This window comes from Pholcus phalangioides, unplaced genomic scaffold (genome assembly GCF_987345545.1).
Source record: "Pholcus phalangioides strain wild (caught in Gottingen) unplaced genomic scaffold, Ppha-v1.0 ptg000042l_1, whole genome shotgun sequence".
In the NCBI taxonomy this organism is placed as follows: Eukaryota; Metazoa; Arthropoda; class Arachnida; order Araneae; family Pholcidae; genus Pholcus; species Pholcus phalangioides.
In genome coordinates this window covers 12,417,925-12,444,255 of record NW_028301628.1, presented here as the reverse complement: position 1 = coordinate 12,444,255, position 26,331 = coordinate 12,417,925, and the positions used below count along the sequence as shown (strand labels likewise).

At 39.4% G+C, this 26,331-nt stretch overlaps 1 protein-coding gene and 1 non-coding gene across 3 annotated transcripts in view; one reads left to right on the top strand and one right to left on the bottom strand.

Moving 5' to 3' along the window:
- The window catches only part of LOC149064486 (uncharacterized), a 110,169-nt gene that overhangs the window by 5,773 nt on the left and 78,065 nt on the right, over positions 1-26,331 (bottom strand). The window contains exons 4-12 of one of the 2 annotated variants that reach the window (XM_089254983.1): positions 21,270-21,359; positions 15,523-15,658; positions 11,534-11,607; positions 10,711-10,898; positions 9,457-9,563; positions 8,229-8,370; positions 7,721-8,062; positions 4,579-5,470; positions 1,324-1,366 (exon numbers count right to left, since the gene is read on the bottom strand). In XM_089254983.1, coding sequence (XP_089111109.1) covers positions 1,324-1,366; positions 4,579-5,470; positions 7,721-8,062; positions 8,229-8,370; positions 9,457-9,563; positions 10,711-10,898; positions 11,534-11,607; positions 15,523-15,658; positions 21,270-21,359 — 2,014 coding nt within the window. The remainder of the gene's footprint in view (positions 1-1,323; positions 1,367-4,578; positions 5,471-7,720; positions 8,063-8,228; positions 8,371-9,456; positions 9,564-10,710; positions 10,899-11,533; positions 11,608-15,522; positions 15,659-21,269; positions 21,360-26,331) is intronic. The other variant, XM_089254982.1, reaches the window with a different exon arrangement.
- On the top strand, positions 24,254-24,372 carry LOC149064487 (5S ribosomal RNA). Its single transcript, XR_016195933.1, has one exon. It is a non-coding gene; the product is annotated as a 5S ribosomal RNA (ribosomal RNA).

The following is a 26,331-nucleotide window of genomic DNA, read 5'->3' as shown; positions in this document are numbered from 1 at the left end:
ACCACTTATGCCATCGTCATGACCATGGGTTGAGAAACGCTGTGCTATCATAATCGCAATGGAAACATGAAACAACGTGAAAATATCGAGTATAAAATAACTGAATATTGCAATTTTAACAGTAACAACATATCCTTTTACGGCAGGGGTCTTCAACCTTTCAGACACGGCGGGCCAAATTGAAACTTCCCACGAAGCCCGCGGGCCACCAACTCATGCAATTTAGTGGCATAAAAGAAGGGAGCCAATGGTGGCCCCGAGTTGAATAGGGGCAAAAATAATTGAAGACTTATTTATTCTGAAATTAACTCTTTTTTTTAAATTTATAAATTTTGTGGTTAGTTCTGAAATAATTTTTTTATAAACTCTGAAAAAGTTTTTTGATTAATTACTGATTGAATTAATTTATATAATTATTTATTTAATTTATCACACAACCCAGTAGGCAAGATTGCACTTACACTGGTAAGATTCAGGACAATTATTTCTGTTCTATTTTATTCTGAGATTAGTTTTCATCTAAAATCACTCTAAATGATTCTTTTTGATTTATTATGAGTTTTTGATTGAGAAATAATTTCTATTATAAATTACGAAATCGTTTCTCTCATTGATTAATTTCAGTAATTCTGAATTTTCATCAATTTGTTGCAAAATTATTTCTTACATTTATTTTAGAATTATTTCATGTTTTTCACGAATTTCCAAATTATTTCTTTCATCCCTTCTGAAATTAATCGTCTTTCAATGTTTTCAACAATTTCTGAAAGTGATCGGCGGCCCACGTCGAAAAGCTCTGAGGTGCCAAATGTGGCCCGTGGGCCATGCGTTGAAGACCCCTGCTTAAGACAATCGTGTATTACTTCAGTTTCGAATTTAACGCATTTGAAGAGAGAGAAAGATGATTCTCACTCATTGCTTACTCTTCACTTATTATTCACATGATACAAAATTTTTCTATATTAAAAAAGAAGAAGAAGAAGGAATGTCTCAGGCATGCAAAACTAGGAAAGGAAAGAAAATAATAATGAGATGGGAAAAAACTTGCGATTTTTTAGGGGTATCGCTGACACTAGGTTAACCATGCAACTCATGCAGGAATATTATTGGTTACATGAAATAGTTATTACTTAATGGGTCAGTTATGAGTATTAGCAGGCACACTGAAAGGAAGAATACTCAGATAATGAGATACTTTTTTCGGTATGGTTGCATTGCAGGGCTGTTACAAGACAAAGCTATCCAGTTAAAAATTAATTAGTAAAGGTGTTAGAAGAAACGGGTTAGTGGGAAAGTATGTTATTGAATCAATCATCAACTTACTGACATGGGGCCTCCACGTTGCCAGGCTTCCCGTATGCCATTCCTGCAATGAATTACATGGCTTTAGCAACCTACGAGTCTTATATTGGTATTTATATTGCAATTAGAAAAGCTTTAAATATGCACATTTATGATTTTTTTTATTATCTATGTTTCTAATATAACTCCAGGTATTTGAGTCATTTTAAAGTTTTTATTTCCTATTAGTAGGGGCCGAACTAGATTCCATAAAACCGGATTGAAATTACTAATAGACACTCACAAAGACTCTCCTGAGCTTCCCTTTTTATTATGAAGGGCATAATGTATATTTTACTGAATCACTGAATTTTCACGTACAGTAATTTTCTGCATATAATCCACATATGAAAGTTTCACTCATCAATAATGAAATCTTCTTGAGTGGAGGGGTTCAGAGCCTGTTTCTCGCGTGAGCTAGCGGAGCCAACAAATTTTCAGATTCTTCGAAATTATCAGCTTTTTTTAGGCACAGCCCACATTCTCCCCCCCCCCCGCTAACTGCATACGCCGTTGCCTCAACACTGTACAGGTTGTCCTGTAAGTCCTAATTCAGCCTTTATCTCATCAACCGTTCATCTTAGAGGTATGGTTCTATGGTTCCAATTTAAAATATTTTTGCAATGCGAAATGAAATCACTCTGTGCGAGTTCTGAGTTTGAAAATGCAGTTATTCGAAATAAAAAAAAAATCTAAATATTTATATGGTCCCGCCCTCATCCTCTAATTTCCAATTATAAAGTTGTTGCTCTGTCTTTTCTGACGCCAACAAAAAAAGTTCCATGTTTCCAGTCCAATATTTGCTGAGATATTTGAATTTGAGAATCGGAAAAAGAAAAAGAACGATATAAACTAGCCGCTCTTTTCCCCTCATCTATGCTGTACTTTCCCAACTTTTATCCGATTTTTGAATTGCAGTTAAAAATATGGAATTCTTTTAGTATGTGTGTCAGAAGAGACAGGGCAACAATTTTCTATTTTGAAGTGAGGACGGGATGGGGGGGGGGGACCGTATAAAAATTTAGATTTTGTCATTTTGTGACACATTGTATTTCCACTCTTAAAACGCGTACAGCGTGATTTCTGAACACATTTTGAGAATTTTTTAAACTGGAACTAAACCTCTACGACGAACGGTTAATGAGATAAAAGCCGAATTAGGACTTACAGGTCACTGTGTACAATAAGGGGGCTTCAAAAATTCATATTTGCGCAGGGCCCCTACTTTTGAGGAACAGGCAGTGGAAGGGATTGTTCTCAATTTTGGGAAAAAACAATCGCTTTTTTTCTGTATGCCATCTATGAATCAAAGTATGTTTTTTTTCGCAAATTTTAAAAAATATTTTTATTTCAACTTTTCACGGGAAAAGGCTGCAGATAATACGCAATATTGCGTATGACAAATACAGACGATTTTTTTAGCTTATTATATGCAGGAAAATACGGGTACTCCACATATTGTGCTGGATATTTGTACTGTATTTGAACAATCAGTACTTGATGGGGCTGCCAACAATGCTCGGCAGATAATGCGACATTTGTCAGGGCGATGTGTTGGGTGGGGCGACATATTGTATGGAATCGTTCCGCATTTCCATATTATCTGACTATTGGGTAAGGGGTCCTGCAAAGGCCTCAACAAAAAACGGGAAAATACTCTCTCACTCGGGGCAGTGCCAATTTGAGCAGCCTTTCCCGAATTTTTAAAGGAAAAGGAGTAAACTTAGCTTCCTTCCTGGCTCGGCACCCAGGGCACCAGACCCACTCCCCACGTTCCCTTAGTTTCGGGCCTGCACTGAGCCAGGTTTATGACTTGGTCAACAAAGTGAACAGTTCCCCTCCCCACGCCCAGGATTTTGACTCTGCTGCACCCCCCCCCCCCGCTCTACCCATAAGGAATTTTAGTGAGATCTTTATATTGTTGTTTCCCAGTAAGTTTTATGGAATGAAAATTTAAGTTATAAAGTTGAGTCTCAGGACTAGAGCCTCCGTACGCCTTCCCCCTCTTATGTATGTAGATATTGTTTTTGGCAGTATTCTTATTGCAACAATCCCTATACACAACATCCCTTACAAATTCCACTGTTCCTGTAGGATGGCCTGTATATTAATAGAAATTTAAGAAATTCTCTTTAGAACTATGTCGAATTCGAGTAAAAAAAATTTGAATGTCAAATGCAAATTTTGATTCAATCAAAGATGAAACATCTCGAATCTTAATGCTTATGAAGTGAAATCGAGAAATTCTCAGACTCTCGTTCTTCAAAAAATAATTACAATTATTTTTTAATTTTACGGAAACTTTTCCCCCGACGTTTCGTACCCGGACGTTTCACCGCCTTTCATTTCCGAGTCGCCAGACCCGGCTGCTCTCTCACCCTTCAAGCCATAACACCCATTGATACTAGAAAATATTGTCCGGAAAATTCGCCCGGACGTTTCGCCTCAGACATTTCGTCCACAGGACGTTTCGCCCTTAGCACAATTCGCCTCTGGCATAGATATAACCTTAATCTTATGGCCTCTGGCCGTTTCGCCTCCACACCGACGTTCGGGCCCCCCCCCCCCTGACATTTCGCCTCCACACCGACGTTTGGCCCCCTGACGTTTCGCCCCTGATATTTCGCGGTATCAAGTGCCCGTATGCATACGACCAAGTGAGTGGGTGGGTGAGTGATTATGTGATTGAGTGAGTAATGAGTTACGGACTGAGCTGTATGAGAGACTCACTCGTTCTCTCATACACTCACTTGGTCATTCATACGGTCACACACACACTCATATGCATTTGGCCGCTTGGCCCAGCGAAATATCACAGGCGAAACGTCGGGGAGCCAAATGTCGGTGACGAAACGTCCAGAGGCGAGTTGTGCTACGGACGAAACGTCTGAAGCGAGACGTCGGGGGCGAATTTTCCAGATCCTATTTTTTTAATATCAGTCGGTCTTATTGGTTTGAAGGGTGGGTAAAAAAAGCAGCCGGGTCTGGCTCGGAAGCTGGTAGGCTTCCCCAGAAGCAATTATCATGGGCCAAGACTTTCTTATCCTGGAGCCGAGCCACTGTATAGCAGATTTATGATGGTGAAAGAGCAAAAGAAATATGATTTATCCCGCATCTCTGGGCTGTATTCAGCCTCTTTAATGTGGGGCGCCATAGCGATAATAAATATCTTGATTTAAAATTTGTTAATTGTTAGAAAAAAATTATTTAAAGGAAATGTGAGTATTTTGAGCAAACCTCGTGAGATATGTCCGGATGGTAAGTGGTCGTAGCATTGTAATTGACCGCCGGTGCAATTTTCCCACTAGCTGGACTGGTACTATTGTGGGGAGATGAAGATTTCGGAGTGGTCGCGTTGCTGCTCCACTTGCATATGGAGCTGACACCACTGCCGAGCGGTTCTAAAGGCGGAGATTTTTCTCCCATGTCCAAATGTCCGCTGTATTTGCACAGTTTGCTGTCGAATATGGTGCCGGTCATTGGATGACCTGCGGTCGGTCTGCTCAAGGAGTTACCCCACATTAGTACGCTCTGCCTGGTGTCGTTGGAAAAAGCCGAAACATAGTCCGACGCGGTAGTGGGACCTTTGACGTCTTTCGGCACGTGGTGTTGATGGGGCGATTCCCTGAGGTGAGTGGGCAGCGGTGAAGTCTTTGGTTTGATCACGTTTAAGCACTCGGAACTAACCGGAGGCAAAGTGAAGCTCAGATTGTGGCAACCGAGCTCACCCAGTTTCGGGTCTCTGTCCAACGTCGTCAACAGGGGTTGGATCCCCGCGCTGGTAGCGCTCATGAGGCAACCTCTCAACGAAGCGCTGGAATCGGAACTCACTGTCACGTAGGATTCGCAGCACGAAGGCTTCGTGTTAGCGACTCCTACTTGCTGTACTAGTCTCTGTTGTGCGTCGCCGTTGAACTTCGTCGACTCGAGTTGGCAGGGGTAGTATTTCTCCTCCTTAGCCAACTGGCTGGTATCCGGATACGCAGTCGGGATGTACGTTGTTCTGGCGGCAGCTGACGTCATGTCCAGGAATCCGTTGCTCGTGTACTGAGCCGCTGGATGGTGAGCGTAGTCCGGGTAGTAGCTGCCCAGGTGACGATAATGGAGGAAGTTCTCGGCCGACAGGAACCTGAATAGGGGAAAGAAAAAAAAGCTTAAGAAAATTGCCTCTAAATGTTTTTACTTTACGAGTTGAATGGTACCTATTGAAAGAAACTCGTATGCCTTAATTGCCCTATGGGCTATTTATGGTCGTTATGTCGATACCTTAGGAAGAGTTATTAGTTGACTCCTCCAGTAATCGAATTCAGGTCCTTTTGCGTACTGGGTAAGTGCTCTATCTATACAGCAGAGACACAACTTTCCTTTCTTTAAAAGGAATGTGTTGAATGGAGACACTGAAGCTTCCTTCAACTACAGCAAAGGCCGCCCCAAGTGGCGACAGTTAGAGAGAGAGAGATGTTGTTTTCTATGCCCGTGATACATCATACATAATAGCCAAACTCGGTTATAATGACTTTGGTTGTTATGACAATGACTAAAACAGTGCGCAAGCATGAGAGTGACCAAAAGAGTGACTTGGTAAGCGAGGGACGGAAACACTGACCTAGAGGGTGTGAAAGCATAAGACCAAAAGAGTGACTTTCATACACATGCATATTTACAAGGAAGGCCTAAGCGAGCTGTAGACCAGAGGTTAATATGAGTGCTGTCAAGAAAACTATACTGGATGAGTAAATGCAGCAAAATTTGAGTCCGCAGTTGGCAAAACCATAAAACTGCCTCTGAAGGGGAGCCTCCAGGCAAAGCCCTAATTGGAGGGTCCCAAAATTATGTCGTCCTTGTCAATTGCTTAAATTTCCGCTTTGAAAAATGAGACATTTGGCCAAGCGACATCTGCTATTTTTCATAGCACCTGATTCCATTAACGTGGAATGCCTCTATGCACCCGAGACGGCCGGTGACGCCAGGCCATGCCCATGCGTTAAGACGGCACTAATTTATCAAAGTGTCCAGACAATCTCTTCTTTCTTCAATTCAGAAATAAATAATTCATTCAATGCCTGATAATTAGAAATAAATTAATTAATTAATACCCTCCGTTAAAAATATTGTTGAAACTTTAGAAAACAATTGTTCTTCAGTGTTGGTGTAGTGGTGCCATTTGTTGTAAACATATGTAAGGGACATAGTTGAAGAGGCGTATGTATGCGTCCTCATGTCTGCTTTGAAATCTCTGGTAACCCTAGTTCAACGCAGTTTCTCGCATATTACGTACATAAACGACATAAGTTCCCTCCTGTTGCCATCTATGGAATATAAAATAGGATATTAAAAAATATTTACTGTGATATCAGTGTACAAGTATGTAACCAAAGCAGTGTGCAAGTTACGTGAAGTTACGTGAGTGACAAAGTACTACCTGGATGTGTGTGTATTGTATGCCCATACTGAGTTGGCCTCTGACTTTGACGCTCGAAGGGAGGGTTAATTTTCAAAGGAGGGGAAAAAAACTCATTAAAATAGCACAAAAGACGCCAACGGAAAATACCAACCTGCTCCTTTTCCCTGCGACCTATTTAAAGAAAGATAAATGGAATCGCCCATCGTGACGTTTCATGACGTAGCCAGAGGCCAACTCAGCGTAGGTATACAATATGTGTCAGTGTATATCGTGCGATCGAACTGATCATCCCTTCCCAAGCGAAATGCGGTAATTCATGAAATTCTCAGAACTTCTATAGGACAATACTCCAACAACAAATTCAAGGAAACTTCGCTAAAAAACGAGGAAACCTGGGACATTTTTCAAGAAAAGTTGGGATGGAGGAAAAAAAACCGAAACCGGGACTGTCAAGGAAAATACGAGAACCACCCCATGCTGATACTAATTTTTTTAGCTATTTGTAAAATCACCTCTCCCGACGCGAGTTCTAGATCCGCCCCTGGTGCACATATATGCATGCCCCTAACGTATTTATGTTGTCAGACTTTACGCTTGTTTCATGTTATTGCTGGTGCAGCCACCTATCTTCGATATTTTGAAGTAAGATGGTACATGCTTGAATCTTCTTGCTATGTAAGTATCATGTTGCAGGTCTCCGGGGATAGCCCACACAAACAACTACAAAATTCGATGATTTTATAACGGTATTTTGCTGTTTCCTAAAATTTTCAATCCCTTCCCCCCCCCCCTCCTAGTTCCAGTCCCGGCCTCTCTACATGCAACAAGTAAATGATCATCATTATTCAATTCATACACGGAGATAGACTTGGAAGTCTGGGGGCACGGTGATTATTGCTGGAGGGGGGGGGGGGACTTTCCCCGTATCTCCGCCCATGATTCAATTGAATTATCATCTGTGGAAGAGAGTCTTACCTGGAATTGTCAATGGCTGCCGTGAATATATTCTGGGGCATGGCAGTCGCCACGTAAGGTGAAAGCCCGTTTATATTTTCAGGAGTTGTGTATGGATACATGTTGTTATAGGTGGTCTCCTCGATATACGGATCGGTACCTGGGACCTTCCTCTTCCGGCACGACGCTGACAACAAATCTCGGATTTGTGACTTGTATCGCCTGTTTCTTTGACACCTCGTTATAAAGTCACTATCCGACATAATGCTGCTGCGATCGTTCATGCTGGCCAATCCAGAATCGAGGTACGTAACTTTGAAATCCATCGTCCTTTTGCCCAGAAGGTCACGCCCTTCTTCCTCCCTGTGGACAGAAAGTATAACAACTAGGATTAATTTTTGCATTGAAACACCTTTACATCGTTTGATATAAACGAAATTATGCGCTTGAGATGCGAGAAAAAAACGTATCAGTTGAGTTGTAATTCAAAAATCCCGAATGAGGATGAAGAGAGAGAGAGAGAACGTACATGAGTGGCCTGTGGGTGCAGAGGATGAAATCTGGTTTGCTGTTCTTGTACACCAATCTTGCGCTTGTTTGGAGCCATTGGAATTTTCCATCTTTGGTCAATAATCGGTAAGCTATGAGGCCAGACGCCCCCGTCTTCAATACTGAGAAAACAATTAAATCAGTGAAAACGAATCAAAAACTCATTCTTATCAGAAAAGATGAATGTGCTTTATCTACTTACATTTTTATCATTTTAGCTACAATATGATTCCCATAAATTACATTACATACATTAATACATAACCAGTAACTGCTACGTTGAAATACTCTCACTTCAGTGTAATACACTGAAGATAGAGTATGATGAGAACTGTACTACACTGAAGTGTTTTGAACTATTAGTGATAACGCGATAAAAACATACTTTCAATTAGAAAAATATATCTAAGCAACGTGATAGACAAGTTTGATGTGTCATTCATTTCAACCCTTTCAGCGGCAATTGCGAGATACCTCGCCTCCATAAAACTCTTATTTCAGCAATGTCGAGCCCAGAGATTCTTGTAGGCAAGCTTTCTTTGCTAACATTTTTTTTCCCCTTCCACCCAAACCTGTCAGATCAACTGCCAGTGGGCGGAGTCAGAATTTTGTTTAAAGTTTGATAACAGAAAGATGATGATGATGGAGTAGTATAGCAATATGTGTGCGGTATAAATAATAGAAAAAGATGGAGTGTCCTCTTCCTCAGATTGTTATTCTCGGAGTTGGAGTTGAGGGGAAAGCGCTATAAGAGAGATGCACAAAATTGGGGAAAGAAGGTGTGGCAGTTTACAGAGAGTTTAGTGATTTTTACTGTGGCAGTTATAACGCGGAACAGTAAAATTTGAAAAACCGCTTATTTATTATTACTTTTTGAACGTTACCTTTCCAATTTTCAATTAAAGAAATGTTGCCCCGTTTTTCCTGAGCCCAACAAAAACAATTTTACGTTTTCAAATGCAATTTTCGCCGAGATATTGCATCTCGGAATGTAGGATAGTTTTAATAAACTGCAGGCCTCGGGGAGAAGAAGTCACATATCTAAAATGGGAAAGTTATTTGGAAATTTTTTTCTAATTGAAAGTGTGTTTCCATCACCAACGGTTCAAAAAATAAAGGGTGTTTAATGGCAAAACTTTACACCGTGTGTATTTGATAGCATTAATTGGACCAATAAAAATTTTTGAGTGTCTGTGAAATCGACTCACGTTCTTGATGGGCGCTTGCTACATAAGCGAGATCATCGAAATGGACTAGATCGTAACCTCCTTTGCTTGATAGGTCCGTGTCTGCATAGCCTAGTAACTGCTTACCCCTATAAAAGAGAAGAAAAAACCGAACTTTTATTACAAAAAAAAGGTCGAGTGTTCCCCGAAAATTAATCATATCCTGCAGATAATAAAAGGATTATTAAAATGTACCTATTTCAGTTGTAAGGCTCATTGATTTGTGAGTGCATTGAAATCTAGAATATATCCAAATAATTTCAAACTCTTCTTTAACGAATGGCAATATTTAAAAAAAATTGAAACAAATTCCTTTATAGGAATGGAGCCTGGAGAAACACGTGAGAATTTCGGTTTAAATGTAATGTCTTTCTCGAAAATCCTAGCTGTCCCTTTGGAGTGCAAAATAATATTTGTAAATGAAAGAATGACGATCCATTCCTCTGGAAAAATTCATTTCCTTCGACATTAAAATTTTTTCTCATGTGTGGTTTGGCTGTAAAGATAATAAAACCAGCCATGATTCCCGGCTGTGTCAAAAAGAGATGTAAGCTCGTTCGTTATCCATGGCCTCCACATCCTGGAGCAGCGAATTGTAGTGAAGTACAGCCCCTCAATAGTGAATATATAGGGTGAAAAAAAACCAAAAATAATGAGAATCATCCCGGACAAAGCCGTTACCTCGACGGATTAGGTCATGTTGATGGCTTATTAACGAAAAAAAAAATTATACAGGCAGACAGTGCCTCAATAGCCAGTGACGTATGCACGGGGGGGGGGGGGTAGAGGGATATAGGCCAGGGCGGCAAGTTTAGAGGGGAGGCAAATTAGAGGAATGAGTGACCAAGAAAATTAGTATAAGAGAGAGGGGGGTCAAAATTTGTATAGTCCACTCTACCTAGAGAGCGAGGGAGTAGTAGGTCAGTGAGTGGCCTAGAAAGAGTGACTTGGAGTGTGCGAGCATAGCACTGGCCGAAAGATTTATTTACAGCGTGTACAAGCATATGAATGATTAAAAGAGTGACTTAGAAAGCGAGAAATCAGGTCAGTGATCGTTTAAAAGAATTATTCAAAAGAGTGTGTAAGCATGTGAATGTGACAAAACAGTGATCTAGAATGTGAATGATTACGGAAGTAACGGGAGTACTAGCGTTTTTAGGCTTAGAAATTAGCTTCTTTTCCTTTAGTAAAAATTAAATGAGAGAGAGGGGGGAAAGAACTCGTGGATTCACTCACCTCTGGTCCATGGAGACCAGGGATAGGTCGAGTTTGTGCTTGCTCTTGAACAACGAATCCTTTTGCGGCATCTCCAGCAGCGACGGTGGGCCGAAAGGAGTGCACACGGCGAACAGAGCCAAGGGAGGCTCTTCCGTCTTGTGATTTTGTCCGTGAAGTATTTTGATTCTGCCTCTGATGTCTAGCCTCTGCAAAAACAGGTTCAAGAGTAACTAATTTACACAATGAAAATATTTCTATAATCAGATATCGTCAAATATAATTGATGAAATACAGCAACGGCGTTTGGGGCCTCTTGTAGAGTGCGGGCAACTTCATTGGTTTGAAAACGTGTCGCAGGCAACTTAGTTAAGTGATCTGGAGCAGCATCGCAGGCGAGTCCTCAAGTGTACTCACGAGTACTCAAGTAATCTGTAAACATGCCGCGAGTCGTTTAAAGTGTTCTGTAACTGTGCCGCGAGTCGGTTAAAGTGCTCTGGAACTGTGCCACGGTGATCTGTAAATATGCTGCGAATCTGGAAATATGCCGAGGGCAGCTTGAGTGATCAGGAAATGTGCCATGGGCCGCTTGAATAATCTTGTAAACGTGCCGCGGGTCACTCAAGTGACATGATACTGCATCTTGGATCCTCACGGGTCACTTAAGTAATCTAGAAATGGGTCGCTTCTTTCATTTTCACAAAATTGGGTTTGAGGTCGCATCAGATGACACCGAGGGCCATATTTGGCCCACGGGTTGAGCATGTATGAAATATGTCGAGTCATCAATTCAATAATGAAATTAAATCACTCATTAATTAGAATGTTTCTCTCTTCAACTTACCAGAAACCCAGATGTGTTGTCTAATAAACACCGAAACCTCACAGTGAAATTCCTTTCTAGAAGATGACCATTTTCTACGGGAATAACATAAAAATATACGTACATATAAATTTTCAGCTCGAAATATAATTGAATTTTCAAATTCATGAAGAAAAAATGATAATTTGCTCAAAAAGGAATTTGAAGGAAAATTAACATTGCCGTCTGACGTATGAGTATCCTTGGTGCAGAAAAGTTCAACACATGATGAAATCACAAGTGTCGATGTACTTACTATGAAGAAAGTGCTGTATATACGGGATGTCCCATAAATTCGTAAATATAAAGTTGATTATATTCATAAAAATTGAAGGAATCGGCTGCATCCATCACACCCCCTATCCGACTATGGAATGCAGATGCAACCAATGTCCACTAAACAGAGGCACTACGGGCTGGGTATCTTGCCTGATTTCTGCAGAAGTGCAGTGATACATTTGGCCAAGGCCCGATAATTTTTTTATTCATATTCGCTAACAAGCAAAAACATCTTTCACCTTAGGCATGGAGGTTTAGTGCCCGCTTCGCCTGGGATGAATTTCAAGCTTTAATTTCAACAATGTGTTTTTTCCGTTGCTAGTTGGTGCGAAGTACCGACACCACTGAGCTCTCGTCTCCTCCGTCTTGGTTGCTGTACTTAGGTAGAGATTATTGATCAGTCAATGCGAAATGGCTACTTAAAAACAACCCCGTAGGTGATTTTTTTTTAGTATTATATAAAACCCTTTATACATGAAATATTCTCACTACTACAGTACAATATTAGTATATTGATTTAAATTCTCAACAATTTGCAGAAGTTAAAACATCTTTTACTACTTCTCTCAGATCATACATATTTTCAAAAATAAATCTCGAACATAGCAAACATTCTCAATATCTACAATATTAAATATAATTTCACTAAAGTGATTTACTTTGCCACAAATTACAAAATCTACCAATCTTTTAGACAACATAAGTTTCTAAAGCATCTTTTATTTCCATTCAGAGAAAGGTGATATGTGTTATACGTGAAAACCCCAAAAATGCCATCGGAACCATTTAATGTGACTTTTGAGCATTTGACAAACATGTTAGAAAAAAGAGTGTGTGGAAGGTTACAAATTGTTATTAGAATTTACAGAACATTAATACACCCCTTTCCTCCCCCCCCCCCCCACATACAATCAGAATCATTTGATGTTACTTTTGCTTTGCACATCTGACAATTATATTAGATTAAAAATATCTATGCTGATAGGTTATATAAAAAATGGTTATATAATTCACAAAGCGTTCATAGCATATACCTTTCAAATATTACAATAATTAGTGAATAAATATATTTACATAAAATATTCTCACTCTACCAATGTTAAAAATAAAATCGATCTGCAGTGATTAACATTGCTATCATTTGCAGCATTTTACAAAAAAATTGGTGTAATTTATTTATAGTAATATTTATATCTATACTATAACTGTTGGTACATTATCAATGAAAAAATACACGGTATTTTCAACATCATAACTTCAGTACGATCAACCATTATTTTTTGCTTGTTTTAACAATTAAAATTCCTTTCTAAAATTTGTAACCAAGATATTCCTTGGTCTTATCTGTGCTAATTTCTGTTCAGCTGGGTAGTTGGATGCTGACCTGATAACATCCACTTCTGAAGCCTCTTGCTTTTCAAAGTATTTTTTGGCCAGTTTCCACTATATATTTGTAGATGGATGGAATTTGAAGATCAGCGTGCAGGTCGGTTAGTGTGAAGTATTTGGAGCACCTGTGAATCTCCGGAGAATATAATTTTGATGTTTCTGGACGTTGTAAATATTGCTTTTCTGAGCGAAAGCCCAAGCCGGTGCACCATATGTAAGAACAGGTCTAATAATTTGTTCATACATTATCTTCTTGTTCTTTAGCGATACATGACTTTGGGTAGAAAAACGAAGGAGACTTTCCATTGCAATTTAGGGTTTTTTTATCTCTTGCTCGACATCATAGCTGAAATTCAGGCGAGTGTCTATGTATACTTCTAAGCACTCTTTGTCACTATGCTTTGGTCAATCGTTGAGGATTTCTTGTTTATCATTTAAAACAAGAATTTTGTGGAATCTATGTGTCAGCCGCATAAAAACACACTTTGAAACATTTAATTTGGCCCTATTTACTAAATTCCAGTATTCCACTTCTTCCATCGTCTCCTAGAGGTTGCTAAGAGCCTTAGAGAAGCTTTCCTATCTGTGCATATCATGAAGACATCGTCAGCATATAAAGATAAAATTCCCTTAGGCACCTGCCGATAATCATCCATAAAAAAACACAGAGCAGTACAGGCTCTGTGTGTTTTCTGTGTGTGTATACCGCTACCTACCTTGGTTCAAAGAGGACGGGTATTTTTTTAACTTGTTCTGGCGACTGGTAGACGACTCACGTCTTTCATTGTTCAAATTTCATCAAAAGTTTCTCTGCATGTCTTTATAATGTCCATCAAAAAGAAAATCGCCACTTAGCAGCTTGGTGAAAAAATTAGGGATAAACCGCCAACATCGCCGGCTCGGCAAAATTTGTCCGATTTTGACCCGGTTTCTTGTTGTATCCATTTTGTCGCCATTTAAAAGGTTGGAGAAACAAATGGGAGATACAGCGCCAACATCGAGGGCGCGGCAAAATTTGTCCGATTTTGACCCTATTTCCATGTTGTCCGCATATGTCCCGTCCGATTTTGACTCGCTACCGTATACCGCATATTCTGTAAAAGGGAAGGGAAACAAAACTGCCCAGCACTTTGGACGGAGGCTTTGTTTCTTCGTTTCCCGTCACAGTGTATATATTTGGTATATATTGTGTATTTAGACCATTCTCAAATCTCTCCCACTTCAACATGCCAGCTTCTTCTTCTTCTTTCTTGCCCACAAGTCTTTTCCACACTTCTTTCGAAATCCCTGGATGTGGTCTCCGGCCCTTATGTGCCACTGGGCGCACGTGCAATTTTTCTCTCTAGTCAATTGGTTAAGCTGTCCATTTCAGTCAAATGGCTTGTATGTTGCATCGAGTTGGCTGTGTTCATGGGGAGAACGACGCGAGTGATTCGAAACTTTTGAGCACGGGGCAAGGGAGCCACCACTATAAATCTCTGCTAACTTTTCCGACACAACTCGCCCTCTTTTGAGGTAACGGAAGTAAGATGCTTTGCATCAGTCCGGGGTTGTGAGCGGTTCTATCTATCTATCCATAAAAACATGGATCCTCTATATACTCTATCGACAAAAATTTGAAGAAAACAATTTTCTGTACCAAAAAAAAATTTCCCCTCGTGAAAATAAATTTTGCGCAAACCCACATTAAAATATACAAATTTTCAAATTTTTATGAATTTTTTAAACTATTCAAGAATTTACGGGACATCCTGTATTTATAATTATAATTTTTTTAATTGCATAAACAGCACACTCAATTGCAATCGCATATAATTAAAAATAAAGACAGACAATACGACACACATACACTGTGCGTCTCTTATAAGGACTGCAACAAAGCACGCGCTGTAAATTATATTTCGAATCTTTTTTACGAATTAGCTCACATTTTGCCTTGGACACCTATTCATGTTTTCAATGAATGTTTCAAAAAAATAAAATATTGTTTAACGTAACAAAATTATGTTTTTTTTAAACATAATTTTCACAAAATCTTTGTTATATGAACTAATGAACGGGGCTCAATTTTGACTTGTGGGGAGGGATCTGATCAAAGCAGACGTTAAAGGCCCTATACGAAAAATTTATAAGATTTGTGGTACGTAAGAGCCTCTTGGATAATATTCCTCATTCGTTCACGAATGACGAGGCTTTTAGAGGGATGGTCTCTGTTACATAAGTTACCAAACAGAAATTTCGTAGTGCATTTGCACATAGGCCGCAATTCATAAATACGATTCAACGAGTATATGACTAGTCACCTGGAGAAAGAGCCTCGTGAATGGTGCAATCGCTGCGGTCTGAAGTGAGGTGTGAATTCCACATGAGATGCCTCTGAAGCTCCTCCCTGTCTTCCGAATGCACAAGCTCGTAGACACTTTGGTGGCAGATGTCGCTCTATCCAATGTTCAAAGAGAACGGGAAAAGGTATAAAATTTATTAAAAATTTAGTTTTGAACACAATTTGCATAGCAAATTTTTATACATTGGAATAAGAGCGTGAATTTACGGAAAATTAACCAACATTAACCACCATGCAATTTACGATAGGAATATTCACCGACCGAAAAATCATCGCTTGGAAAATTCACCGACAACAGTTCGTCACCAGTTAGTCAATGACCAGTAAGTAGGTGAAACACTGGGAAACCCTTTGAATGATCTATCGATCACTGAGGAGTGACTCGCTCACCTGATCACTCACTCACTTGCTCACCTACTCACTCGCTCACCTGATCACTCACTCACTTGCTCACCTACTCACTCGCTCACCTAATCACTCACTCACTTGCTCACCTACTCACTCGCTCACCTGATCACTCACTCACTTGCTCATTCAATCAGCCGTTGACTTACTCACCTGATCACTCATTCACTCAGCCGTTCACTTACTCACCTGCTCATTCACTCAGCCGTTCACTCACTCACCTGCTCATTCACTAAGCCGTTCACTCACTCACTCACTTGCTCATTTACTCACCTGTTCACTCACTCGCCTGCTCACTCACTCACTTGATCATTTACTCACCCGTTCACTCACTCATTTGCTCACCTACTCACTCGCTCACCTGATCACTCACTCACTTGCTCACCTACTCACTCGCTCACCTGATCACTCACTCACTTGCTCATTCAATCAGCCGTTGACTTACTCACCTGATCACTCATTCACTCAGCCGTTCACTTACCTGCTCATTCACTCAGCTGTTCACTCACTCACCTGCTCATTCACTAAGCCGTTCACTCACTCACTTGCTCATTCACTCAGCCGTTCACTCACTCACCTGCTCATTCACTAAGCCGTTCACTCACTCACTTGCTCATTTACTCACCTGTTCACTCACTCGCCTGCTCACTCACTCACTTGATCATTTACTCACCCGTTCACTCACTCATTTGCTCACCTGCTCACTCATCGACTCATGATTCACTTGATGAATCACTCACTTGCTCACTGACTCAGTATTCTGCTTCCCCCCCCGGTGAATATAAAAATCCGTTTGAAATCCGCATTGAATTGAAAGTCCCGGTCTAACTAGCCATTACCGCCTAGATACATAATCTCTCTAGGAGGTTAGTGTACAGATTTGGGGGATAGTTAGTGAACTAGATTTCGTGTGCAGAAAATGTCAATGGTACGACGAAAATAATCAATGATCTATTCTGCTCATTCACTTAATCGATGAATTATCAGTGGTTTTTCCTAGTGGTGAATTGTCATGTCGGTGAATTGTTAGTGATGAATTTTGCGCACACGAACAGCGTGTGTAAATAAGCTCAATGGATGCTCACTGATGTGTTTCGTTAAGCGAAATTTCAACAAGAAATATATACAAGACGGTCGAGATGTTGTAGAACAAGGATCTTCATTTTCTGACGAATGTTTCGGTGCTCACAGAAGCTTCCAGGATTACCTGTTCAATTTCGTACTCGCGAGGTATTGATTTTCGGTGCTTTTCTTCTTCAAAAAAAAAGTGAAGTAAAAATCGTTCGGCTAAAAATCGATATAGCAATTGACATTTTTAATTGGAACTGCTAAGTACGTACTCCCTTTTCTCCTCGCGGGGTCTCTCTCTCCATTCAAACGTTCAGGGGCAACGCCCTGGCGAGGAGGAGGAAGAAGAAGAAGTTGTCGCATCTTTTCGGAAATTTCATTCCAGAAAAGAATATACAAGTCGTAGTCCGACATACACACAAGTCTCATTTCATGCGGACAGCTCTTGTGGATACATACGTACATATGTAGGTGTGGTTATAGAGAGAATCGTTTCTTTTCTTTCATTTGGACGCATGAAAGCTCGCGAAGACAATGACTTCGAACGCCGTGCACGCATTACATGTCTCCTCCCCCTACGTCACGACTCTCCACGCCTGTTCCCGCCAATTTTTCCGATGCTTTTTCATTCACAGTCTCACGTGAAAACCTAAAGGAGGGGAAGGATCCCGATAACCGAGTCTCAGCACACGTGATTTCTAATATCACCCTATATATTCGATTATAAGAAATGTGGTTAATGTTCTCATAAAAACATTTTTTTTACCAAATTTAATCCCAATTTCCTATACAGGTCACAACAGTAGAAATCACGAAAATCGTTCATAAAATGGCATTTCATGAGTTGGAATCCCGCTCAGTTCTTGTGAGGATCTTCTTCCGTGACCCACACACAACTCGTCCTTAACGAGAATCTCTTCTTTAAGCTAACGTCGGACCAAGCTCTAAGAATTATGAGTCCGTGCCAGTGTTTTCTAGCAAAATAATTTTAAAGAGTAATTTTTTTTTTTTTCACTCCTCTCCAAAATTTTAAGAGCTATTTTTGTAAAAGGAGTGGTATTTTTTTTTCCATGCAAAACAGAGAAATAAAAAAAAACCTAAAATTTGAAGGAGCATTTTCACTCCTCGACGAAATTTGGAGGAGTAAAATTGAGTATTCGTGCATAAATCACGCATTTAGATGCGTATTGGTGAACTCTGGTCGGTACTAGAAATATCAGTGTCGTGGGATTTGCAACAATGTCCTCTCGGATAGCACTTCCAGTTTTTTTTGCGATGCAGCTCACTCATAAGTGATCTAATTTCTTTTAACTGCGGAAAAACCGGTATAGTATTCGATTAGCGCCGTATGCAACAAAACTTGGATCTATTAGGAAAAGGTGCATTTGTATGACTAACAAATTAATGATCTAATTTCTTTATCTCCACGGAAAGATCGATGTAGACGAGCAACTCATCATTAGTGATCTAATTTCTCAATCTCTTCCAGCAGTGGAAAGATTGGTGTAAACATGCAGCTTATACGTTAGTGATCTAATTTCTTGTACATCTTGTGGAGATCGTTCCAGATGAGCAACTTTATTCAGACAGCATAACTGAACAGAATGAAGCCCTAGGTTCTTTTAAAAATATCATTTTGATCAAACCTAAGTTTTAACCTACCTCTATTCAAAGAGAGTCCATGATCTCTCTCTCCCTCATTCTTACTGCCTGGTATAATTTCTTTTATATCGTGGAGAGATCAGAAACTTCTAAAAACTTGCCGAAGACAAATCAGGAAGAAAGTAGTGCGGAGTATTGTGCTTATAAAGAGTGAGCTCAAAATTAATAGAGTCGCCTCACGGAAAAAGAACTTTTCCAAAAAAGAAGGAATATAGAGTTTCTATATCTCTCTCCATTTACCAGTAATAGGATTTATTTCATTTCCTCTGAGAAGTAAGGGATTGTTTACAGCCATTGCCCTCTTAGTTACCATAGAAACCATTTTTTTTGTGTAAGTCAAGAGTCGTCCGAACGGCCACCGTCGACGTCCGCAGCTGGACGAGGGACAAAAACTGTCAGGAAGGACACGCACGCGATCCCGAGTCCCACTTTTTCATCAGTACTTTGTTGGGCTTTTTTTAATATGTACGTACGGGGAAAAAAAGCAAAAATAAGTATGAAAAATTTCATTTTAAGACAAGAAACAACATTATTCCATCATCAGGTGAAAGAAAGCTATACTTCCGTTCTGATATCAGTTCAGATACGATAATATTTGATGTCAAAAACCACAAATTCTGTAGAAAAAGAGTTGTCTAACTGAGAATGATATACACGCATTTACGTATTTCCTGTGCTAGTGTCGTCTTAAAGTATGGGATCACCCGGGCACGGCCAGAGGTTCTCACAAAAATGAGATCGGATTGAAATTTTCGAGAATTTGCTTGGCAGGGTCTCAGAAAAATCATTTGGCCTTGGGGTCCACGATACTCTTAAGACGACCCTGTCCTATACGACAATAATCATCACTGTCATATTATGGAATGTCTGTAGTCCATGTTTGGTAAGACTCTAGGTTTCGTATAACCCTTTCAGACACCTGGTGCCACAAATATGCGGGTTGCTTTTTGTCACTGTAAAATGTTTTCTTTTGAGTTCAGGGAGTTAAGCCTCAACTAAGGATTGTGTTAGTTTTGAGTTAGAAGTATGGTGAATATGAACTTTGGGGCTTTCATCAGAAGACAGCAATCAAAATTAAACTTTCAGGGAGTTTTTTAGATGGCTTCCAGGAAAAAGTGCCTCCGAGAAAAGTGTGATTTAGTACATAAAATTTAGCAGTAAAACTCTGAAAAAATGTATATGAAGATGAATATACCCTGCAACATCTTGGTTGAAAAAATTTTGAATGAAATAAATTATTTTTTCACAAAAAATAAAATAAATCAATAAAAAAAATTGAAAATGTAAAAATAATAATAATAAAGACTCTTGTTGGCATTTGGGTTTTGTAATGCTTCTTTTAAGACTAAAGACATTCACTTGACACACAACATGAAGATTCGTCACTGCGCTGTCGTAGTCTTTCAATACAGTACAAATGGGTTATGGGTACAGTACATGGTCTTCAACGCATGACTCGTAGGCCACGTGGGGTCCCTAAAGCTTCTTGCAGTGGTCCGCGAAAGAAAGGCTTACAATAGTTGCAGAATTTATAGAAATACTGAAAAAATTCAATGAAGAAACGTATTCCAGAATTGATGGAAGGAGTAATTTCGAAATTACTTTTAGGAGATATTTAAAAGAAAATTAACTTCAGAATAAAGGAGAATCAATTTCATAATTGTTGAAACAGATAATTTCAGAATGGGTGTGGAAAAAAAATATTTTGCAATTCATGAAATTCACAATAATGAAAAATATATTTCCAGATTTAACGAAAAGAATTTTCGTAATTAATGAAAAATATTTTCAGAATTAATTGAAAATATTTTCAGAATTAATTGAAAATATTTTCAGAATTAATTGAAAATATTTTCAGAATTAATTGAAATTATTTTATTAATTAATGAAAAATACTATCAGAATCATTGAAAGAAATACTTTCAGAATTGTTGAAAAGAATTTCCAGAATTAACGAGCGTTTTAGGACATAAAATATAAAATAAGAACAGAATTAACATATTTGATGAAACAATATTTCAAGGTAAATGAAAATGCATGGGAGCGGTAGCCCAGGTCGATAAGATGCTCGCCTAAAGTGCAAAAAGGATGTTCAGAGGTGTCACGAGTTCGATACCCGGTTTGTCCTTGTCAGAAACTTTCCTGACCCAGGGGTGCAACAGAAACGGCGACATGACTACAGAAAATTGCTATCGCTGGGAGCCCCACACCGAGGGGTTAGCGCACTAACCTCTCATGAGTATTAAAAAAATTCTGTCGTTCGGAATCGGCAATAAATTGTGGGTCACGATCTAATTTGCCCTCGTGTGCAGAAAGTAACGAAAATGGTCAAATGAAAATTCATATCCAATAAAAAAAATCCTCAAAATATAAGTACGATTCTCAAATAATATAGCCCCCCCCCCCCGTATTTGATTAGGAACCATGGGCACAGTTGGGCCCACCGTTTGGATGTCACTGTGTGAATCTAGATTCCGCAGTAACACTTGTCGGACTTTTCATGAAATTTTTTTCTGACCCGCAATGTCTGAAAGGTCTGAGTGTCGGGTAAATATTTCGTGTTATATTTACCTGATGGAAGCCTAGATACGTTTCCACTGTGTGTGATGTGTAAAATACTTCTCCGTCGCACGTTAATATCATGAGAAAGCCGTTCAGAGCCTGCAAGAAAAGAAAAGATTAGTTAACATATATGCAATATAATATATGCAATATGAATTACATTATAGTCTCAAACTTGCAAAACTTGCAGAACTTGACCACGACTACAATATAGTCTATAAGGAGCCTGAAATCCTCGGAGGAATGATTACGTGGTGTGTGTGGTGGTCTGGTTCTAGTATAAAGTTACTACATGATGCCATTAAGACCAGTTCTCCGTATTTTTGTTATTTTGATCAGAATTTGACAGAACTGTTAAGCTGTTTGCCTGGAAAACAAAGGATGTGTTGTGAAAACAAAAGGGATGTATACTGAAAATTCCTTTCGGTAGAGGGATTTCATGATTTCGTGAAATTTCACTACATTGTACCCCCCCCCCCCCAAAGTAAACGCAATTTTTACTTTTTGTTTACATTTCTTTTTTATTCCTCTATTTCCCTGTTCAATTCCTTGATTCATTTGTATCGTCAAGTAAAATACGCTACTCCCTTCATGATTCTGAGGAGTTCAACCAACACCCTCAAAGTAAGTGTGCCGTATTAACTTAAATGAGAGCATTAAAGTCTGTCGTATCACCCATAGACCAGGGCAAATCCCAGGTGCCAGGGCACCATAGCGACTAAAAATTTATAGTGGTGCCTAAAATGTTCTTTGTGTAGTTACTAAATTGAAGGCTGAGAGCAGCACAAAATGTTTAGAATTTATAGCAGCATATCTGCGAACATGAAAGAAGGTCACTATGCCTTGCAAAACTCAAAAGAAGCATTATTTTGAACTTTTTTCTCTGGATAAAATTTTTTCTGGCGCCTAGATTTTTTTGCGATTTATCCAGCCTTGTCTGAGACCATAAGTGGAGATGGGGTGGGGGGGGGGGCGCATGAGGGCTTTTCCCCCCATCATTAAAGGTGGAGTCGTCTGATCTAATGTATATGTGTATATATATTATATGAATTGACATCATCGTCATCGTGTTTCCCCCCCCCCCCCAGACTTTCAAGTCTATCTCCGCCTACGCCATAGACCAAAGACAAATAATATACGTCCGCGGTTTGATCATTAATCGATGAGGATATCGGCTTTTACCATATGGAAATTGGTGGCATCTGGCGAAGAAAAAGTCATCATTGAAAATCACATTTCAGACAATAACAGAATTGTTATGTAGAATAATATTTGAATTTGTTTGAATAGCTGAACTTTTAGTCGAAATATTTCCCTCCAAATATTTTTCTCCATCTCCAGAAAAACTCGCAGATCGTTTTGCACTTGCGCAAAGCGACAATTAGCTTGATTGGATACTGCCACACAAAAGTGATGATACCTTACCGATGATCCCCGAGTTTAGAGCACCCCCACCCCAGGAAAACCTTACATACTAGATCAAGAGTGCTTAAGATTTTGGAGATGACTGGCCATTGCACTGGTCAGAAAACGCACCGCGGGCCACTCAAGTGATCTAGAACTGTACGGTAGGGGGCTTAAGCAATCTGCAAATGTTACACGGACTGCCTGAATAGTCTGAAAGTGTCTTTCGCGGGCCACTTGAGTCATCTGGAACTGCGCCGGATAGGTTAAATGATATGGAAATAAGCCACGTGTCACTTGATTGATTTGGTGATCGGCCGTGGGTCACAATCGAATAAAATGTTTCGCGGAGAGAAAGAAGGAGATTTTCGATCTCTCGACAAATTTTTTCATAGCAATATGGAAAGTTTTATAACGAAAAACCAGGATCACATCTTTTTTTAATACCATTCTGCAGTGGCAATTCATAATGTGTGGGAAAATCACAGCTATATATATGAACAATGACTCGATTCATTTCTGCGAAATTGGATTTGAGGACGCGAGCCAAATCAGATGACTCTAAGAGCCACAATTAGCCTGCGGACCCATCGGTTGACCATGTATGTACTACTTCACCACACACCAAATCCAGCCACATCGCAACACTACAATTTACTGCCGTAAACGAGTTGAGTTGGAAATGAAGGTGCCATCCAGGGCCGGAAGTAGAGGAGGGCGGGGGGGGGGCTGCCCTCTCCTTTCCTCTAGAATATGAAATATGACTTCTCTTTTGAATATGAAAATTTTCATTTATTACAAAAAGTTTTGTTCCAAATAACTGTGGGATATTTTTTTTAAATTACAAATTTTAGAAAATCGCGAACGAAATAAAGTTTTCCCCCCAATTCTGAAATTATTTCTCATTGATCTTGAAATTATTCCTTTATTGATTCTGAAATTACTTCTCATTTATTCTAAAGAAATTATTTCGCATTCGTTTCGAAATTATTTCCCTCAGTGGTTTTGAATTGCTTTCTATAAGGCTGGGATTACACGGTTCTTCAGACACTTTTAATTTATTCACACTGAGCAATAAAGAGCTTGGCACCAGAAGAAATTGTAGAAAGACGTCACTGTGGTGACGATACCCATGATATAATGTACCGCAGAAATCAGTTATTCTACAGATTATCTAGGTATCAAATCAGTTAATCTGCATATTAGCTAGGTAATATTATTAACGTTTATTATTAATATTATTAAGCTAGGTAGTATAATTAACGGGTTTCGAGCTTTAGCGGTCACCACAGTGATCCCCACATTATGTCCATGATGATAGAAAAGAGTAGTGCTCGGTATGAAAAAAAGGAAGATCCGTGGGCCCGTGACAAATCTTTTTTTTTCAACTATAACATTTGGGAGGGCCCGTAAAAAATCTAGACCTGGGGGCACCAGGAATCTCAGCCTGTGGACCCAGCTCTAAGATGTGGGGAGGGGGGTTATCCGACGCCACTGTCTTGAAATTTCTCCACCTTGGATAATTATATTACTTATTTAAAATATTTTTAACACTATAAATTTACTAAAGGGTGCCAGCGGAAAATCCTGTCAACGGCCATACCATGCTGAAAACACCGGTTCTCGTCCGATCACCGAAGTTAAGCAGCATCGGGCGCGGTTAGTACTTGGGAGGATGACCACCTGGGAACAGCGTGTGCTGTTGGCTTCACTTTATACTCGCTTCGGCAGTACATATACTAAAATTGGAACGATACAGAGTGAAAAATCCTGGCTTTGGAGGTCACCAGCAAAGAGCTAAGGAATTAAGGACAAGATCTGGGTATCCTGATTGTGGACACCGAGAGGCAACCATATTCTTTTGCATAATTTTTTTCCTTTCATTTATACCGCTTTTTTGGTAATAAGGGAAGCAATGGAGGCAGTCAGCCAAGTCCAAAAGGTTGAAGCTCCGATTCACAATAGGTGTCGCCGCAGGTAAATCAGAAGGGGGAGTGGGTAACCTTCCACATCATTGAATGTTGAACCGAGCGAGGTGTTCATGAGGTAATTACCACAACATGGAGGAGGTGTTTAGGCGTCCTCCCATTCACACAGGTAAAAGACTCATGCTGAGAGAGACGGAGGAGGAAAAGGTTCTAGTTATATAAAAAGTGACTGCTCGTACCTACCCGGGAACCCGATGATCTAGCCCCCCCACCCCACCTCAATCCTAACGGGAGCTTAAACCTCCTCGGTTATTACACCAAAAAGCACCCACAATGGCTTCTCTCTCTCTCTCTCTCTCTCTCTCAAGCTTAATTAAGCTGGCGTTCGGCTGCCGCAGCTGGTGTCCATGATCCCCCACGACCTGTTTACAATAAGCGATCACGGGGGCAGGTCTACAAAATTACGACCGCGTGGCCCGTGGGACCAGCTCCCTTCAACCTCATGCTTCCCTTTCAAATATAAGGTGCCCCATAAATTTTTAAATTCTTGGAAAAATAATAAAAATTGAAAGAATTGGTACATTTGAATGAAGTTTTTTTTACGAAAAAGTTATTCTCATGAAGATTTTTTGATACAAGAAAAATTTAGTGCAAATTTTTATCGATAGAAAGTGAGTGCCAAGTTGTTTCTAAATTGAATATGAATTGAAATGTTATTACATATGAATTCCATCAATTCCAATATTAGTTTTATCATTAAATATGAATTCTATTGATTCTGAAATAATTTTTTTTTTTATCAAATGCAATCTTACACGTGAATTTTCATTAAAATTTAGAATTTTTTTCCCCACTGAATATGAATTTCATTGATCCTGAAATCATTTTTTTCATACAGAAAATGAATTTCAATAGTACTGAAATTATTTTTTATTGACTATATGGATTTTTATAAGTTCTGAAGTTATTTTTCCATGAAATATGAATATTTCATCGCATCTAAATTTATTTCTCTTTTTCCCCTTTCTCATGGGTCATTCAACTCGTCCACATTCCTGTGCCGAACCTCTAACGAATTGGTACACGTTGGAATGTGCTGTGTCGTGAGCCTGACGTGAATTTTGTTTCAGCGTTTGTTGCTTGTTAAGTGTTGTGCCGCCATCTGCCATCGCTTTTACTAACTATGAGTGAATTGAATAATTGTATCGTTGTAGGCCCGCTGCTCTATGTGGCGAGACTTTTTAACGGGGAGATCGGCTCGCATTTGCGTCTCGAAGTTGGGAACCAACTGTGTTTCTTTCAATAATTCTGGGATATTTTCTTTAATTACGATTTTCAGAATTGCGAAATAAAGTTTTTCTCCAATTCTGAAATTACTTCTCATTTATTCTAAAGAAATTATTTCGCATTCGTTTCGAAATTATTTCCCTCAGTGGTTCTGAAATGTTTTCTAAGGCAGCGATTACACTTTGAAAGACGACCAATAAATAATCAACAAGCCTATTGGTTACATTCGGTTCAATGAAACCGATATGCTTTTTCATAGATTGTTTTTTTTTCCAAGTTTTGTAAAATATTGTTTTTAACTATTATAGTGTAATCCCGCTCTAAAAATAATTTTGAAATTTACCAATTTTAAAATAAATTTTTTTCATTGAGTTTGTTTTAGCGTTTTTATAAATCCTGTAATTATGTAGACCTTTTCAGGCCAGTGCAAAACGCTTCGAGGGCCACACGTG